General features: G+C 35.7%; 1 protein-coding gene and 2 non-coding genes across 3 annotated transcripts in view; all 3 read right to left on the bottom strand.

Annotated features, from left to right (window-relative positions):
- Positions 1 to 19,590, bottom strand: part of zgc:85932 (uncharacterized protein LOC405875 homolog) — a 39,666-nt gene that overhangs the window by 18,332 nt on the left and 1,744 nt on the right. The window contains exons 2-10 of the mRNA XM_035958612.2: positions 14,101 to 14,170; positions 13,226 to 13,344; positions 11,236 to 11,369; positions 8,993 to 9,164; positions 8,746 to 8,817; positions 8,457 to 8,548; positions 6,731 to 6,805; positions 5,703 to 5,863; positions 3,468 to 3,625 (exon numbers count right to left, since the gene is read on the bottom strand). Coding sequence (XP_035814505.2) covers positions 3,468 to 3,625; positions 5,703 to 5,863; positions 6,731 to 6,805; positions 8,457 to 8,548; positions 8,746 to 8,817; positions 8,993 to 9,164; positions 11,236 to 11,369; positions 13,226 to 13,344; positions 14,101 to 14,170 — 1,053 coding nt within the window. The remainder of the gene's footprint in view (positions 1 to 3,467; positions 3,626 to 5,702; positions 5,864 to 6,730; positions 6,806 to 8,456; positions 8,549 to 8,745; positions 8,818 to 8,992; positions 9,165 to 11,235; positions 11,370 to 13,225; positions 13,345 to 14,100; positions 14,171 to 19,590) is intronic.
- On the bottom strand, positions 1,123 to 1,195 carry trnak-uuu (transfer RNA lysine (anticodon UUU)). The gene has a single exon. It is a non-coding gene; the product is annotated as a tRNA-Lys (tRNA).
- trnak-uuu (transfer RNA lysine (anticodon UUU)) lies at positions 1,980 to 2,052 on the bottom strand. The gene has a single exon. It is a non-coding gene; the product is annotated as a tRNA-Lys (tRNA).

The following is a 19,590-nucleotide window of genomic DNA, read 5'->3' as shown; positions in this document are numbered from 1 at the left end:
AACCTCAGGTGTACTGGAGTTCTGTACTATGAAGGAGAACTTGAGGTTAGCAAGGTAACTTCAAGGTAAACTCTTTCTTTTTCTGGGCTTTTGCATGTAAAATATGTCACTCTGGTGCCAGTAAACCTGTGCATGTTTACAACTGGTCACCTGTTGATAGTTCCAATGAACACGTGCATAGCCAATCCTGTGTTGACTTGCCAAGTTGATAACCAGCTTTGTAAGACTGTTTATCCCATATGTAGTTGTAACATAGATGTCTTCCTTCACTCCTACTAACTGGGCTATCCAGGCTCATGTTCGTGTCTCACGCTAACATCTACAATATACTCTTTTTGGCGCTCAAAAATGTGTAAGCCGAAGCACTTCAGTGAAAAGCAGCTGGACTTCTCTTTATGGCTCCAGAAGGTGTTTCACCTCTAATCAAAGAGAATTATTTTGGCGGTCTCAGATGTAAACAGTCAATCTCAATTTACATTGCTAATGGTCATGAGCGAAACAAGAGTCACATTGGGGTGTGAATGGTTTGAGATTTCCCAAGAACAACAAGGAATGACTCAAGATGTTAATGGTGGTGAAACTTTCTGAGGAGACGTCTCACAACACCGCGTCAAAAGTATATTACAAGTGCTGTTGTAGACTCCCATCCTCTGTTCAGATGATGGCTGTTCCAGTTCAACAATGGTGACTCAAACCATCTGTTTATGTTATCCAGAATCTGAATTTGCCATACAGAGGACTGCTTTGTCTTGATTTTATCAGTTTCCAAAGCACTTCAGTAAAAAGCAGCCGGACTTCTCTTTATGGCTTCAGAAGGTGTTTCTCTAATCTAAGAGGACTCTTTTGCTTTCACTGACTGATTCAGAGTCTCAGATGTCAACAGTCACCTCCAACTCACATCGCTAATGGATCATTAGTTAAACAATAGTCACCTTTGGGTGTGAATGGTTGGGGGTTTCCCAAGAACGACTCAACATGTAAATTGTGGTAAAATTTCCTGAGGAGATGTCTCACAACACTGCATCATAAATAGTACTGCAGATTTTTTTCCAGTTTAACATTGGTGGCTCATGCAGACATGTCAAACAGATGACTATCCCATCTTGAGTTTGAAACTTGTATCGCCTGAACAGGGACTTGAACCCTGGACCCTCAGATTAAAAGTCTGATGCTCTACCAACTGAGCTATCCAGACTCTGACACAATTATTTTATTGCCCGAAAAATAACAATATCTACTATATTCTTAACATACATATTTCAAATTTCTGTCTGACAAACACAATAACATTCACTATATTTGCAGCAAAAATGCACCGGATTGTAACCGTCACATTTTTATATAGAGGTTCAGAGGGATGAGCTACAAAACAGGTTTTCTTTGAGCTCTTGCATGAACTTCATACATTTATACAACTTCATACAACAACAACACTCTGAAACTTGGAGTTCTATCTCTAGATTTGCAGTAGAAACACAAGATTATGAGCATCAGTAGGTCCACGTTCATCACTAAAGACAGTTAGAGGACTTAGATAGATAGATAGATAGATAGATAGATAGATAGATAGATAGATAGATAGATAGATAGATAGATAGATAGATAGATAGATAGATAGATAGATAGATAGATAGATAGATAGATAGATAGATAGATAGATAGATAGATAGATAGATAGATAGATAGATAGATAGATAGATAGATAGATAGATAGATAGATAGATAGATAGATAGATAGATAGATAGATTCAACATTTCTTCAGTGGAAATAATTACAACAGTGCTGCACCTGCAGTTCAGAATGTATTTGTCTTCGAAGTAGATTTAGCTTTCGTGGTGAAAACTTGCTTATTGATAAATTCAGGGGGTGGTGAAAATGACATGATGCATTCCATGACCAGACTTAGGAGCTCACAGCTGCTAGTACCTAACTGTTTATCACAATAAATCATTATTGTTAAGCATCTTAAAACTTGCATCACCTGAACAGGGACTTGAACCCTGGACCCTCAGATTAAAAGTCTGATGCTCTACCAACTGAGCTATCCAGGCTCTTTCCAGGAAGTCTATATGCTCAAATCTGGGGATAATGTCTACTATATGCTTTATTTTTTACAGTAAATTTATGTTTTGCACTAATAGGACATGTTTGCTCATTATGACCCAACGTGTCTCGAGGTGCTGGAGTGAAACTTGTGGGTTTGCAGCTATGGTAAGCATAAAATCTGAATTTTCTGACTCTATTTTAACCCACTTTATCACCATGGTAACTGATGCTGTAGCGCTAACCTGGTCCGGAGTAGGTTAGGTTCAGTTTAGATTTATTTCGTCTGTCTTTAACTAAATCGTTTCTCATTGATATGAGCGACAGAGATTCTAAGATGAGGGAAAATGTTTTTTATCTGCAAACCTGCTGAGCTGTAGGCTACTAGAACCACTGAACAAAGTACTGCAAGCTGTATGCATGTCGTTGCCACAGAACCGACATGTATCCAGCTGGTGACGCAGAAATGGTCCCAATGTGCTGATAAATAATACACAGATTAGGAAATTAGAAATATTAGAAAAAAGACTTCTAACACAGAGAAATGAGAACAACAGTAGACAATTCTGATATTTTACACACATCTCCTGTTATATAACATACAGACTAGGGGTGGGATGCGAATAAAAACTATCTAATTAATTAGAGGTTTTGTAATTAATTAATCGCAATTAATCGCATTTTTGTCAAAAAGCAATATTTGCCGCAATAAGTAAAGTTTTTCTATTCAAATAGATTTTGGTTGACAACTGAATCGATGAATAGACATATACATGAACTTAAACTACAGAAATGTTTGTTTCATTTATATTTATCAGCATTATTCATCTGTCTCCTACATTCACGGATTACTGCAAAGTGCAATTATAGCGATTATATTCAACATTTTAAGACTTTTTGTAAACTCAAGCATTTTCAACGTCTTGAAAAGTGGTCTATTATGGGATGGCTACACCGTTAGCCTGTAGCAGGACCGTCATAGCTAACATTAGCTCTGGTGCTGAGGTGATTAGAAAATTCTTTGTTGCACAGTACCACACTTTTATCCAAGCTTCTGTCAAGAGTCAGAGGAAAGTAGGGGAGGAGGATGGGGGCACAAGCTGCAGAAAAGGGCCATGAGGTGGAACTGAACCCAAGCCACTGCATCAGGGACTATAGCCTCTGTTTATGGGTCACCTGCTCAACTAGCTGAGCTATCTGGACGCCTCCACACAATGGCACTTAGAAGTTTTGTTTCCACCCAACAAGCTCAATGCAGTCTAAGATTAATTCATGGAAATGAACAAGTTAAAGTCCCAGCCCTAATACAGACATTTAAAAAGTGATTCTGTGATTGTTTAATCTTATTTGGTTTCCAATACGTCATTTAATTAATTACTAACTGACATCAAGTCTGTGTGTGTGTGTGTGTGTGTGTGTGTACCGGGTAAACGTGCAGGGCGATGGCCAGGTCGATGCCTCGACGTCTCTGGAATTTCTGCATCAGAGCCAGGACAAAGGAGCAGGTCTTCTTAGATCTCTCCGGGCAGCTGTCGACCTCCGACAGAATGAAGTAGAACTGAGGGTTCTTCGAAAAACAACCTGGACACAAACACACAAACACACACACTCTTTAAGTTTGCCATTACCTTCTTCTTATCCATTATAATCAGATCAATAGGGGCTTTTGTCTGAGTAGACTTACAAAAAATGAGACTAAATCTGACCACGCCTTTACAGACAAACAGTGTTATAGTGATGCAATACTGCGTCCTTTGGCTCTACTTGGCTGTAACACAAATAAACTTGTCCAAACTTAATATGATCTGACACTAATCCCTGACATTGTATAAACAGACGAGACATAAATCAATGAGGAGGATTATTTATGACTGCAGCACCTGCAGTGATTTATATCGACAAATGTGCAAACAAATTCCAAATGACAGCAAATGTATGATATTCAGATAAAAGTTGCAGCAGAAAATCAGAGCTACGTCTGAGAACAGATTAGACAAAAGGCACTAATAATAGTAATATAATAAAAGCTTGTTGCACAAGTGGCAAAGAAACATTTATCATCTTCTAAATCATCACCAGCATTGGAGGCATTATTTTAAAAAAGAAGTGTATTACACATTAATGGTTATGTCTTTTAAAAAGTAATGCATTTAACTTATTTATTCTCAGTAAAAAGTATTTTTTTTAATCCTTCTTAATCCTTCTTCTTTAGAGTACTTTAGTGTAACAGTGCATAATCGCCTGTTAACTATAGAATGTTAAATCTCACATATGCCCAGGTATGAGTATAGATCTTTATCCATCCATCCATTATCTATACACCGCTTAATCCTCACTAGGGTCATGGGAGGGGGCTGGAGTCTATCCCAGCTGACTCAGGTGAAGGCAGGGGACACCCTAGACAGGTCACCAGTCTGTCACAGGGCTACATACAGAGACAAACAATCACTCTCACATTCACACCTACGGGCAATTTAGAATGATCAATTAACCTCAGCATATTTTTGGACTGTGGGAGGAAGCCGGAGTACCCGGAGAAAACCCACACATGCACAGGGAGAACATGCAAACTCCATGCAGAAAGATCCCGGGAAAGCCGGGACGTGAACCAGGGATCTTCTAGCTGCAAGGCGAAAGTGCTAACCACTACACCACTGTGCAGCCCAGTATAGATCTTTATTTATTTACAAAATATTTTAGATTTATTAGTTTTTTGACCTTTATTGTTACTGTACAGCTGCAGACAACAACAAAACAAGACTATGGTTTTGCTCCCTGAGTTAGAATAGAATATAAGACAAGATAAAATAGAATCAAATAAATAATAAAATGCAGAGAATAAGAAAATGTCTAAATGATATCTAGAAACAGGATGAGGTGGTGCAAGGAAAGGTGATTGGATTCATAGATATTTTTATTTATTTTATTTTTATTGTGGTGTTTTACTGTGATATATTTGTTGTGTTTTCATGGAAGCTTCGGCGATACTGTCCACAACTTTTTTGATGCCAATAAACCGAATAAAACTGAGTGAACCTTCATCTATTAGGGACATGCATGAGTGGGTCAAAAATGACCCGGTGAAGTCGTTATCTTTGTAATGAAAAGTTTCTATCATTTCATTTTCCAGCTATTCCTCAAATGACATGTTTTTGATGTCATTCCATTTAAATTTTTATGCTACCTTTTAAACTTTTAAAGCAATTGTAATGTTTGTATTACTGCCCCAAGCTCCTTATCACTAATAATATCATACAACAGGTGATGAAAGGACAGAGAGTAGTAATAACTGGAGGATAAGAGTGGGAAAATGACATTCTTCTATTGCTGTCTTCTTTTTTAATTATCAAAATGTTCAAAATCTGCTATAAAGTGAAAAATAAACATATTTCAAACATGAAATCCTTCTTGTGTGGACCAAAATATTATACAAACAATCATACAAATGATTATTCTCAATCAAAATTACAAAATAGCATACAAGCACATAGATTCGCATCATTTCTGACCCACTTATGGAAGAGTGTAGGGTCAGAATAAATAAATTATAAGCGGTGAAAGAAAAATGTTGTGGCAATTAGAAGAGAATCACAGTGACAAAACAAAGGCACTACCTGTAACTGTAAGATAATTTCTATACCATCCTCCTTTGTCTCACCGCTCTGTGCAGGGCCTCCCGCTGTGATGTTCGGCACCCAGCTCCCATGATGTATGATGCAGCACCACGGCGACACGCTGCAGCCTGATATGCTGAGAGTTTCAGTCAGGTGACAAACCTCCATCATCTCGAAGTGTTGTCTGAAGTCTGACACCGACATCCTGACGGAGAAAAACAAGGTAGAGTGACCAACCAGTTCTTAGTGTTTGTAAAAAGTTCTCATCTTGTTTCATCTCATCTTTTCTTGTCCTATCTTACTTCATCTTATCTCATCGTATCTCTTCTCATCGTATTTTGTCCAGTCTTATCTCATCTCATATTATCTCATCTTATCTTACCTTGTCATGTCTTATCTCATTTCATCTTCTCTTGTCCTATCTTATTTAATCTCATCTTATTATATTTCATCGTATCTTGTCCTATCTCATCTTATACCATTTCATCTTATCTCATCTCATCTTAGCTTATCTCATCTCATCTCATATGATCTCATCTTATCCTATCTTATCTCATTGCATCCCATCTTATCCCATCTCATCTTATCTCATCTTTTCTTGTCCTATCTTATCTCATCTCGTCCTATCTTATCATATCTCATCTCATCTCATCTCACTTCATCTCATCTGATAAATAAGTGAACATATATTTCTTAATTTTACCATTAATCATTACATGATAAAATTCTGCATGAAAACACAGATTTCTGCAGCTATGATAACAATTCTACTCAAAGTGTTGTTTGAAATCTGACACCAACATCCTGATGGAGAAAAATAAGACAAAGTGACCAACCAGTTCTTAGTGTTTTTAAAAAGAACTATGAGTTTGAGCCTTTGCACCACTCAGTCAGCATCCTCCTTGGTTTGTGTATCTTTGACAAACGAGAAAGTAACGTAAGAAAATCTGAAGCTAAGCCGACTTGTTTGCTCGGTGGCTTCTGCTGCCGTTCAGTTTTGTTTGCAGAAGGTGGACGTGGAGAGTCTTCAGTGGTGTTTGCTGCTGCTGCCTCACAACAATCAGAAACTCACCAGAATTCTCCGTCTTCCCTCCTCACTCGGCCCAGTCGCTGCTGCTCCTCCACACTCACTGTGTTCCACTCTGGACTGAAATCACAAACACACAGGACAAAATTTATATTTTTATCTCAAAATGTACATAAATAAACTGTCCTACCTCACGCTGGTACAAAATAAATGCATTTAAATCTGTGCATCATGAATACTTTTGAGTACATTTATAGAAGAATCTCTGCCAAATCAATTAAATGTGTGCAATATTAGCATTTTCAATACTAATAGAAGACTATATGCAACAATATTGTGTTTCTACTAATAGAGCAACCCTGTGAAATATCTTTATTTTTAGACATACAAAGGAATCTATACAATATCAACAGTTTTTGTGTATATTTCCTGTTTACTTTTTTTCTATTGATGTCTCAGTATTTTTGCACTATTTGCTGCTGTAACACTGCAAAGTTCCCCACTGTGGGATTATTAAAGCCTCATCTCATCTCATCTCATCTCATCTCATCTCATCTCATCTTATTGTATCTCATCTTAACTTGTTCTATCTTAACTTATCTCGTCCCATCTCATCCTATCTCATCTTATCTTATCTTTTCTTGTCCTATCTTATCTCATCTTATCTCATCTTGACTTGTTCTATCTTAATTTATCTCATCTTATCTTGTCCTATTTCATCTTATCTTTTCTGGTCCTATCTTAACTTATTTCATCTTTTCTTGTCCTATCTTATTGTATCTCATCTTATCTTATTGTATCTCATCTTATCTTGTTCTATCTTAACTTATCTCATCTCATCTTGCCCTATCTCATCTTATCTTTTCTTGTCCCATCTTATCTTATTTCATCTCATCTCATCTTGTCCTATCATATCTTATCTCATCATATCTAATCTTTTCTTGTCTCATCTTATCATATCTCACTGTATCTTGTCCTGTCTCATCATATCTTGTCCTATATCAACCTATCTTATCTCATCTTATCTTATTTCATCTCATCCTATCTTATCTCATCTCTTATCATCTTACCTCATCTCATCTTATCTTTTTCTGTCTTATCTCATCTTGTTCTGTCTTATCTCTTTTAGCTTGTCCTATCTTATCATCTTATCTCATCTCATCTTATCTTGTCCTGTCTTATCTTATTTCATTTCATTTCTTCTCATCTCATCTCATCTCATCTGATTAATGAGTGAATATATATTTCTTAATTTCACCTCTAAGAAAACAGCAGGTATTAAAGAATTTGCTTTTTTTTCTTCATTACATGAAAAAATACTGTATGAAAACACAGATTACTGGTGCTATGATAACAATTCCACTCAATTTGATTTTGTCTGTAAGGCACCAATTCACAGCAAATATCACACTATAGCACTTCTCACACTAAAGTGTAGATTTTAATCAGAGAAACCCAACAACTCTGAAGTGATATCTGTGAAGATGCATTAAGTACTTTTAAATTAAAAACCTTAATTGTACTCAGAGTTGACTAGCTTGTGCATAAAAAGAAGTTTTAGCATTTTTTTTGCCATAAATTCAGATAGTGAAGAAGAAAAAGCACATTTTTCAACTACAATATCTAGCGTGGTAGCTCCCTGTGGCAACTAATTATCATCATGCATTCACACAAATGCAACCAATTGACATTTAATTTGCACACATTGAAAAAAAAGGTTTAATTTGCGACTATTTTGGTGCGTAGCCCTGTGATTTTAATAAGTACCAACCCTTTCAGGTCACTCCAGGGCCCCTGCCACTCTGTGTTGCCCCAAGGATTCATGATTCGCACCAAATCTACGATGCCGTGAGCCGTCTTTACCTGGCAGGTGAGCAGAAGAACGAACAGAGAGAAGAAAAGGTCATGAAGGATCCTGTTTTTACAGCTTCACATTAACATAGTTGTGATCAGACTTCTGCTGCTACCAGGCACTAAACTATTATGGGAATCCACAGGAGGCTTTTAACATGTTCAAACTGAATCTCAGCAGTTTTCTGGAGTTGTTTCAGGACAGTTACCTTCTCAACTGCAGTCAGAGAATAAGCATGTCGGTACATGATTCCCAGCTCGCTCTGCTGCTCCAGAGGACCCTAGAGGGAAAATATCCGCCCACAGTCAGGACACAAGGAAAAGTACAAAATGACATGACTCATATATACAATAAACCTTCAATAGGCCCAGATATTGAAGGTGGAGGAACTTGTTGGGTCTAAACTAGACCCAACAAGTTCCTCCACCTGCTCCCTGCTAACCTCCTCACTCTACCTGCGTGTTGGCACAGTTGATCAGAGCTCCTTTAGCCAGCAGGTTTCTGAGGAACGCTGGCAGGTCTCTGGGCAGCGACGGCACTTTCAAAACCTCTGTCACTCCACCGGTCATATCGACCATCGCCTCGTGAGGGAAACCCATGTCCAGAGCTCTGTAGCCGCCTTTCAGCCTAAGATGAAAACACATGGGAGGTGGTGAATTTCTTTGATTAACTAATGAACTAAACTGACAAGAATTTGTCTTTTAGGGAGCACATTCAGTATATGGTAAAAAAAACCTGAAACTCTTATTACTCTGTCAAGGAACGCAGTGGAGTTATGTGACGATCACCGTTGGTCTGTCTGTCTGTCTGTCTGTCTGTCTGTCTGTCTGTCTGTCTGTCTGTCTGTCTGTCTGTCTGTCTGTCTGTCTGTCTGTCTGTCTGTCTCTGTCTGTCTGTCTGTCTGTCTGTCTGTCTGTCTGTCTGTCTGTCTGTCTGTCTGTCTGTTAGCAACATTACTCAAAAACGGACTAACAAATTTGGATGAAATTTTCAGGGAAGGTCAGAAATGGCACAAAGACCAAGTGATTAGATTTTGGCAGTGATGCAGCTTATAGTCTGGATCCACAGTTTTGTTAAAGATTTCTGTATCATTGTGAGATAGCAGCACAGCATCACTGTAACCATGACAACAAGTGAACACTACGTGAGCTGCCTGCTGACGATCATGACTGTAATCCTACTACAAATCCACCGTTGTGGACTTATCAGGACTTATCAGTCAGAAATGGTACAAGGAACAACTGATTAAATTGTGGGGGTGTTTCTGAGTCCCATCAATTCCTGTCGCCTGCTACATATTTAGCTCACGGTATCCGTACATAACATACACAGGCATAACACACGCCTGAGCTCAGCGTAAGGTCATCTTGTTGGTGGGTACATCTATATTAAATGGCCACATTGTATTTTGCCATGATTTCTGATCATCAATAACTAACAAAAAATGCTGCATTTCATGCCATATGGGGGAATGAGCAGCCTTGGTGGAGTGCTGTGCTCTCTTACTGCTTTTCTTGTTAGGATTTTACAACAGAAACAAGTCTTGCTTTTCTTTTTGTGTGAAATTGGTGGAAACAACCTTTTTGCCTGTTGTTGACTATGGACATGTGTTGTATATGAAGGCTTCTGCTAATTGTGCTAGCATGCTTAATAGTATCCACCATGTGGTCCCTTTATCTATTCTAAAGTTAACTGGACATCTTTAAGTGCCTGATGCCTCAGTCATTGGTGTTTATTTACAGAATCATTCTGGGTATTGTTCCTTCCTATTTTTCTTGTCTTTTAACTAGGAAACATGGAAGTTCCAATCTCCGATTGATGGATAGCAGTTTTTTTAAATGAAGATAACATTAAATTAATCAGAAATCTAATCTAGACATTGTTAATGTGGTAAATGACTATTCTAACTGGAAACAGCTGATTTTTAATGGAATATCTCCATAGAGGTACAGAGGAACATTTCCAGCAACCATCACTCCTGTGTTCTAATGCTACATTGTGTTAGCTAATGGTGTTGAAAGGCTAATTGATGATTAGAAAACCCTTGTGCAGTTATGTTAGCACATGGATGAAAGTGTGAGTTTTCATGGAAAACACGAATTTAATTCTGTTCTTGGTATGAAAACACTGCTGCATTGTGAGATATGAGCTGCTCCGTTATTTAGCTAATAGAAAAAGGACAACAACAAACTCCATGTAACCACAAAGGGAATTCAAATCAGTAGTTTGTTCTGTCTTAACGGAGGAAGCCTGCTGATTTAGTCCAGGCAAGTGTCCTCAAAATAACGTTAAAATGCTTCTTTGACTGAAGTAAACAGAAGTTCCTGCTAGTGAATATAACTACAGTTTTATTACTACATTTGTGGCATTTTAACACCATTTTCCTCTGGTATTAATCAATAATGAACCGGTTTGAAAGCAGATTTTCTAGTTGAGGTCATCTGAGCTCACCTGGTCCCTACAACGATAATGTGCAGCAGCCAGATAAACTTCATTACTGAAATCTTTCCAGTAAACACAATAAAAACTTTATTCCGATTGTGTCACCACAGAAGCTTTACAGTTTAATTAGAAGGATCTGCTTCACTCTGATCTGATAATTTAATAGAATTTGAAATATTCTTTGAAGCAGCCGTTGGAAAACTGCCACAATTCATGGCTTCTAATTAAACTCACTGACTGACTGACAGGGACTCACTTGGCGTAAGCTTTTTCCAGCAGCGAGCTCCAGAACTCGTGTTTCTCCGGAGAGCTGAGGTAGATCAGATTGTTGTTCTGAGTGGGCAGCAGGTCATCGATCCTCACCTCCTCCCACTGACCATACTGCCAGAACTACACAGAGAGAGACACTTCCTGTCAATAATCAATCAATAAATCCATCAGAATGTATTTATACAGCAAAAAAAATAAATGGTTTGCAGATTAAAGGAATTAAAATGCAGCAAAAATAATACAAACAACAACCAAGATCATGTTATAAATGCAGCATTCAATAACAAAAGAGTTGATTAATTGAGGAAACAATATCCTGAATAATGTATGTAATGAGGAAACAACAGATGAAATTAAACAAGATAAAATAAAATGAAATTTAATTTAATTAAATCAAATTTAATTTAATTTAATTTAGTCATGGATAAAAACAAAATATTCAAATTAAAATGAATAAAATAAGATAAATACTAAATACTTTATAAAAATAAAATAAAAACATGAATTGAAGACAAGAAAAAGAAAATAGAACAAATAAAATGTAATTAAAGGAAAAATAAAAATAACAACAATTAAAAGTAAAAAAAATAGAAACAACAGATAAATCAAATAAAACAAATAAAATAAAAACATGAATTAAAAATGAGAAAATACTAATATTAGAATGAATAAAATAAAAATAATTAAAATGAAAAATTAAAAATTAATAGAATGCAATCAGGAAACAACAGATGAAATGAAATAAAACAAAATAAAAATTAATAAAATTTAAAAATTATTAAAACAAGAAAATAAAATTCTAATCTTAAAATTAGAATGAATAAAATAAATAAAATAATACACAATGAGAAATAAAATAAAAATATAAATTAAAAAACAAGAAAAGGAAAATATAAAAAATTAAATTCAAATTAAATAAAATGAAATGAAAAATTAAGATAATAATAATCAAAACTTAAACAAAAAATAAATACAATGCAATGAGGAAACGACAGATTAAATAAAATAAAAATGAATAAGATAAAATATATGAATAAAAGAGAAAATATTACAATCGGAATGAATAAAATAAAATAAATGCATAATAAAAAAATTCAATAAAAATATGAATCAAAAACAAGAAAAAATAAATTAAATAAAATTAAATAAAAAATAAAGAAAATAAATAAAATTACATTTTAAAATTAAATATAATATTTAAATAGGTAAAGCATAAAAAAGTCAAAATTTGCAGTAAATAGAATAAGAAAAAATACTTTTTAAAAATAAACATTGTAATGAATAGTCTAAAACATGAAAATAAGTGAATAAATAGAGCGATCAGTTAATAAAAACATTTCTAGAACACGGAATAAATAAATATAATCCATCAAATCAATCAAAAGCCGGGCTATAAAGGTAAATCTTGCTTTTAAAAACATCGACACTTTCCACTGCTGTTCCAAAAACATGGATCATAGTAGCAAAATTCTGCCTCTCTTGTGGATTTTAGTTTAGAGTTTTTGGTTTAAAGTAAAGGCCACCAAAAACAAATATGATAAATACAAAGGACCAAGACCATTAACAGCTTCATAAACCAATAAAAAGATCTTAAAATCAGTCCTAAAATCAACAGATAATCAGTACAGAGACTTGAAAATTGGTGTAATATGATCTTCTTCTACAGAAACCAATCGGACATGGAATAAAAACACATATTAATGTCTCTGTATTTGCTTTAAAAGAGGACTGGTCTTGGTTTTATTTTTATATTACATGAAGCTGCTGATCTTCTGCTTTCACTGGCTTTTCAGAGGTCACAAAGAGTCACTGTCAACACTTGTCATAATGCAGAAACCGTATCTAAACTAACACCTTCAATGTTAAAAGAAGGAGTTCACTTTAAGCTGTTGACTGTGAGCCTATTCAGACGGAGAGTTCAACCTGAAGGAAGAAGGCAGCAGCAGCAGCATTCAGAGCAGAGTTCAGGCGTTTACCCTGAAGGTGAAGCTGCCGTTGTATCCGTCCTGGAAGTTCTGCTCCAGAGGCACGACTTTCTTCAGCAGAGATCGATGCACCGACAGAGAAGCGATGGCAGAAAGTAACCAGCAGTCATCTGGAAACGAGGCAGAGGCAGGAAGGGACAACATTAAGGTCATTTATTGCTACTAAACCCTATTGCCATCTAAATGTGCTGCTATCTCTGGTTAAATTTGATAAAACTGCTGCCTGAATGCACTTGTAATTACACATCTAGACCTGTGTTCCTTTAAAAACAGGATTTTTCTTGCATGGACACCTTTTTTCCACCCCTCCCAAAGTGAATTCAGTCAATCACTGGCATCAAAATGATAAAAGTTTTGTTTTTCAACCAGTTTTGGTAGCTGTGGTTTCACCTACTCCATCATAATATGTGTTTTTGCTCATCAAATCATCAGAAATAACAGAAAAATGCACAGATTATTCCCAAATAAGATAAAAATGACTCACTGCCTTCACTGTGCATGGATTGATCGTGTATTATGTGATGTTTCTGAGCAGGAAATCCCTGAATAAGGAGTGATTTATGAGCTCTACGATGCTGCCAGCAGCATGTGTCATCCTTCATCAGCTGCAGGAACATCAGGTTTTATTCATGCAGATGCTGATCCGTCACAGCTGCTCTGATGCTGCTGGTTTACACTCTATGATAATCTTATTTTCTAAGAGTTTACAGACTGTACGTGATGCTGCACAAGGTATTAACTCTCTGATTATAATTTTAGCCATCTTTTATGACAAACATACATAATACAGGTGTAATTATTGAAGTTGCTGTCATATATATGTGAAAGAAGTGCATTGTGGGAGACTTCAGGAGCTTCATACTCACTGAGTTTTCCCTGACAGATGTCCAGCCGAGTAGCTCCGTCCACGATGAACTGAGGTGAAGGACAGAGTTCCTGCAAACGGCAGCGAAGAAAAGAGATGAAAGCAGTCGGATGGTGACAAGTGAAAGCAGATTTAACGTGTCTGAGCAGGAGGCCAACAGGGAGATGCAGCTAATTATTTAAACATCAGATAAACGTGGCAGAAACTTGGCACAGCGAGGCTCTTTATGAAGGAGCAGCATGAAGGTGGAGTCTGATAAAGTCACAGAGGAGGACAGGGTTTGTAGACGTCGGATTAATAAAAATATATGATTATAAATTGCATCAGAAGCTTCAGTTTTTGCAGATTTGTCATGTAAAACTGTGTATTCATGTTAATAAACCTGCAACAGAGTGTGTTTTGTTCTTCTTATTTTAGCGCTGCAACAAATAAGGTGCAAAAGAAGCGACAAAAAGAAATGACGTAACGTTTTATAATGTGTCTGAGTCGACAAACAGGATCTGTGTTTTATTTATGCTGACTGGCTGCATAGTAACGTGTCAAACTACATCAGTAAACACCAGGATTCACAACACAGATAATTAACTGGAAGTCTTTTAGCAGGGAGGAGTTTTCTGTCACTTTATGTAACATCAGCTGAGAACATCGTTCTATCTCCTGAAATGAGTTTTCTCAACTTGTGTGTCCTTGTTTTGACCTCAGTGTCCTTCTGGAGATCTTTCTTTCTTTCTTCCTTCCTTCCTTTCCTTGTTTTTTAGTTTCTTTCTAACTTATTTTCTTTCTTTCTTTTTTCTTTCTTTCTAACTTAGTTTCTTTCTTTCTAACTTAGCTTCTAGCTAACTTAACTTTTTCTGGTTTCTTTCCTCCTCTGTGACGGTAAATTCAGAATCTTTGTGTTGTGGACAAAACAAGACATTTCTCATCTTTTGTTTTGCCAAAAACTGATCGATATTTTTCACAATTTTCTGGCAATTTAGACCAAAAACTAATCGATTAATCCAGAAAATAATCAACAGATGATTAGTTGCAGCCCTAATTGGTTAAGAAAGCATTTACAGTTTTTCTCAGTCGCTTTGGTACATTTCTCCAATCATCCTCGACATTCGCAAATCAGTAAGCACATTTCTCAAAACAATTCGTACAAATAGCAGAACACCATGGATTACCTGCAAAAGCTAGTCTCTTGCTCAAAATCCTCAGTTCATCCCTCAAAAGTAAATATCTGTGTCAATGAACATGTCAGTGGCATCAGAATGACTAGTCCTGGTGTCATTGTGTGGATAAAACAGTCAGATTGCTGAGTCATGTTGTCATTGTAACAGTGTTCTCTGGAGGGATGTTCTGATGGAAACTATGGCTAAAGTTTGGATGACAGTTATTGTAAATTGTAAGTTCCACCTTAGTTTATGTGGGAGATTGATTGGAAGAGACTGGACAAGATTCACATTTACGCTTTTACTGTTTGTGTTGTAATTTGTTGACAGACCACGTCGTTGTGATACAGAAAGGAAAACAGCGCTGCATAGCGCAAAGAAAAAAACTAAAGTAGAAATGTGAACATGGGACAGTCTCCTGAGGGAAAACTGTACATGCAGCTGTAGGAATTACAGTTTAGTCTTTCTACAACTCCTGACGTTCCTGTCTGTAGGGCCACAAATTCTCATCCTCATCATGAATATCTTCTCTTGTGTCTTTTAGCGATTTCAGAAAACTCTAACCCTTCACACATTTCCCTTCATAGAGAAAGTCAAGATTCACCTGGGAGCAATTTACCAATTCAGGACAGATTTATAAAAAAAGTCTAATGGAAATGTGTAAAAATATCCTTTACATATTATGACAATTGCATGTAAAGACTTATGCGATAAACTAATGCCTAAATGTTGTGGAGGGTGAGACTATTCAACACAGACCCATTATAATACATTCTGATCAACATGACATAAACTACTGATAATGTAGGAAACAGCAGAGAATTGTACAGAATCATCTGCATGGATGAACCAAAGAATTTGCAACTTGCTGAAAGAAATGAGAAACTGCTTTTTTGATGTGCACAAGTGACACAATGATGTGAAGATTGAACAAGTAGTTTAGAGAATTTCAGTTGTGATCTGAGACATGTACCAAAGTGACTGAGAAAAACTGTAAACAGCACCATTTTATTTAGAGCTAAACATTCGCACACATGTCCATAACCCCCTCCCCCCCGCCTCCACAAGCTTTCCTCACTATACACAGGAGCCAGGAATCTGTGCAGTAATTGCTGCACAGGAACCAGCTAACTGTGTGGTGCTCCCCCCTCCACCTCCCCACATCCTTATCCCAACTATCCTCGTCTAACGTCATACTTTGCCTGTTTGCGGGTTTGTTTGTTTTTTAGGTTCCTTCTCAAATTGAATTTCCCAACATTGGAGGTTTCATTTGGTACAACGAGCCTTTTTTTTCTTTTACCATCAGCTATCCCTACCCAGATCCCAACATGTCCTTTTCTTTTTTTCCTCTAGAAAGGTGCGCGCAGCACTGCAGCAGCCGGAGCTGTCATTGGCAGGGCAGCTCAAATGAAATTTCATTGTATATGAAAGTGTGCAATGACCAATAAAGATTGATTGATTGAGTATTCACATTGATTTTTCCTGATTAATTTTCCTTGAAGAATATAAACTAAACAGACTGACCTCTGCTCTCATATTTATGTCAGATTTGCTCAACGTATTTGTACATATCCACCTAAATACACTAAAATCATCATATTTCTTAATAAAAATTTCAATTTCATTCCAGCTAACAGCCTGGAGGTCATCCAGGTTCAAACGCTGACAGCAGATAAATTCACATTAAATGGAAATCTGCCAGCTGTGGATGACACACACCAGGAAGCTCTTTACATAATGTTTGAATTACTTGCTTGCTGACACACCAGACTTCACGTGATGGTGTGAAACAGCAGCTGAAGGCAAAGTTTAACTCATATTTTTATATTTATGATGCTTGATTTTAAATTAAATGTTGAATTTTGTGTAAAAAGTTGTTGATGTGGTTGATGACGAAGAACGAGAGAAGAGGATTGTTCGTGTTAACCCTCGTGTCGTCCTGCGGGTCAAATTGATCCGTTTTAAAATTTGAAAATGTGTTAAAAAAAAAAAAAAAAAAAATATATATATATATATATATATATATATATATATATATATATATATATATATATATATATATATTTATTTTTTTTTTTTTTTTTTTTTTTTTTTTCACAGTGAAACTTCTGATGTCCACATTTTCAACATTTTTGGGAAATTTTTGAAATTTTTTGGTGGAAAAAAATAAATGTTTAAAAAAGGTTTCTTAGGAACATTCACAAAAAAAATCTACCAAAATCCAGCAAATTTCGCTGGATTTTGGTTGATTTTTATTTGAATGTTCTTGAAGAAAATATTCAAAGTTTTACTGATATACATGGAATCACTTTAGATACTTTTAGGATTTCTTTTGGAAGATTTTTACTAATTTTTCGAAAATATTTACAATAATTTTCTTGCCAAATTTGAACGACTTTTTAAAATAAGACTTTTAAGGGAATTTTTTGTGAATTTTCCTCCCAAAGGTTTTGTAAATTTTCCGAAATTTGGGGAATTGTTTTGCTGAATTTTTAGATCTTTTCAGACAGGGAAACAATATTTTTTGGCGCCCGTAAATGAAGACAACAGGAGGGTTAAATTGATTATTTCAGTCATTTTTTATTCTCTGTGTAGCTTTAAGTACCAGTTTTGCTAAGTCTGAACCTGCAGCCACCTTTAAATCTGTGCTCCTGCTGCATCAAAAACAAGAAAACACCTTAAAGTTTAATGTCAACGTTTTAGAAAAGAATTCTGCACCTAAATGACTCATTTCAGGTCTTAGGGTTCAGATGAGACACCAAAATTTGGATTTTCATCTCTATTAAGAATCCAAATCACTATCTTCAAGGCAGTAATTTGCAGCTGTCTTTGGCTAAATCTAGCCAAACTGGTTTCCTCTTCAACCATCAGACTCCAGAATCCACTTGTGATAAAACATCTGTGGTTGCCAGATCATTTTTGCAGCATTGAGGGCTTTTTGAACTTTTTGAACCACGTCCAAAGTGGTTTTAAAAGACATCAAAGAGAAATAACTGACATTAAAATGATAAAAACTGATTCTTTAACCAGTTTTCTTAAATGTGGTTTTGTTTACTAAACATAACAAGCATTTTTGGTTATTAAATTGACAGAAATAACAGAAAAATGCACAGATTTCTGTCAAATTATTGATTAAAAATATTGCTTTTACTATACATTTACTGATCATTCTTACTTTGCTGATTCTGAACTAGAAACCCCCCCAGAAAACACTTAAAAATTAAAAGTTATTAAAGTTTAAGAAAAGATTTTTTCACATAAATGACTCCTTTTAGGTCTTCTATTTAGTTTTTTATGTTCAGGTTTATGTTAGAAGCTTAGATTTGGATTTCAACATCTATTAAGAATCCAAATTGCTGTCTTCAAGGCAGTAATTTCTTCTTATCTGTTAAATCTGACACAGTTAGTGTGCATTTGTACTTTATTGTCGACGATGCAAAAACTACCAGACTGAGTTTCATTAAACTTGGTGAAGAAGTGGAGCTCTTTCTGTGCAGATCTGCATCATTTTCTTTAAAAATGCAAAACAGTGCAGTGTCCTGGCTGGAAAACGGCGCTCTTTTCTAGTTTTTTATTGCTTTATGGAAGCAACGGTGAAGAAAGTCAACTCGAGGAAATTGAAACAAACACAGAGGCTAAAGGTTATTAGTTAAACAGCTTTTATGATACATCTGACCTTTGTGAATCTGAAAGCTTCCATTGTTTTAGTCTGTGTGTCACACAGGTTTAAATATTAATAAATGACTGTAAAAACAGCCAAATTCTAACAATAATGTTGTCAAATAGGGTTAAATACTAATATATTTACACGTTTTCTTACTTTTTTTCTACATTAAGTTAAATATTTTCCTTGGTTTCTAAAAGATATTTAAAGTACTGTAATTTGTCGCACATGGCTGCCTTTGGATAAATTTTCAGAGATCCAACAAGAGCAAATTTAACGAGCAGTTTTCAACAGTTTTGTGCACCTAAAGGCTGTTAAATTTAGTTTTAAGACTCCAAAAGAAGATTTTAACGTAATAGTGAGTCTAAAGTTAATATAAGTTGTTGTTTCTTCTGTTTAATATCATAAAAAGACATAAAAAGCCCAATAAAGTGTCTCTCAGTGGTCTCAGTATCAAGTTTATCAAGTGTTTTTTGTCTCAGTTCTGGTAATTTTCAATCTTTTTGTTGTTTGTTTGTCGTTTTTTTGTCATTTTCAATCTTTTTGTTGTTTTTTTGTCTCTTTTTTTGCTACTTTTAATGTTTTTGTTGCTTTTTTGTCAAATTTTTTGTCATTTTTAATCTTTTTGTTGCTTTTTTGTCTATTTTTTAGGCATTTTCTATCTTTTAGTTGC

Source organism: Amphiprion ocellaris, chromosome 7 (assembly GCF_022539595.1).
Source record: "Amphiprion ocellaris isolate individual 3 ecotype Okinawa chromosome 7, ASM2253959v1, whole genome shotgun sequence".
NCBI classification, from domain to species: Eukaryota; Metazoa; Chordata; class Actinopteri; family Pomacentridae; genus Amphiprion; species Amphiprion ocellaris.
Note: the sequence above shows the minus strand (reverse complement) of the source record. Positions and strands in the feature narration are given on the sequence as shown.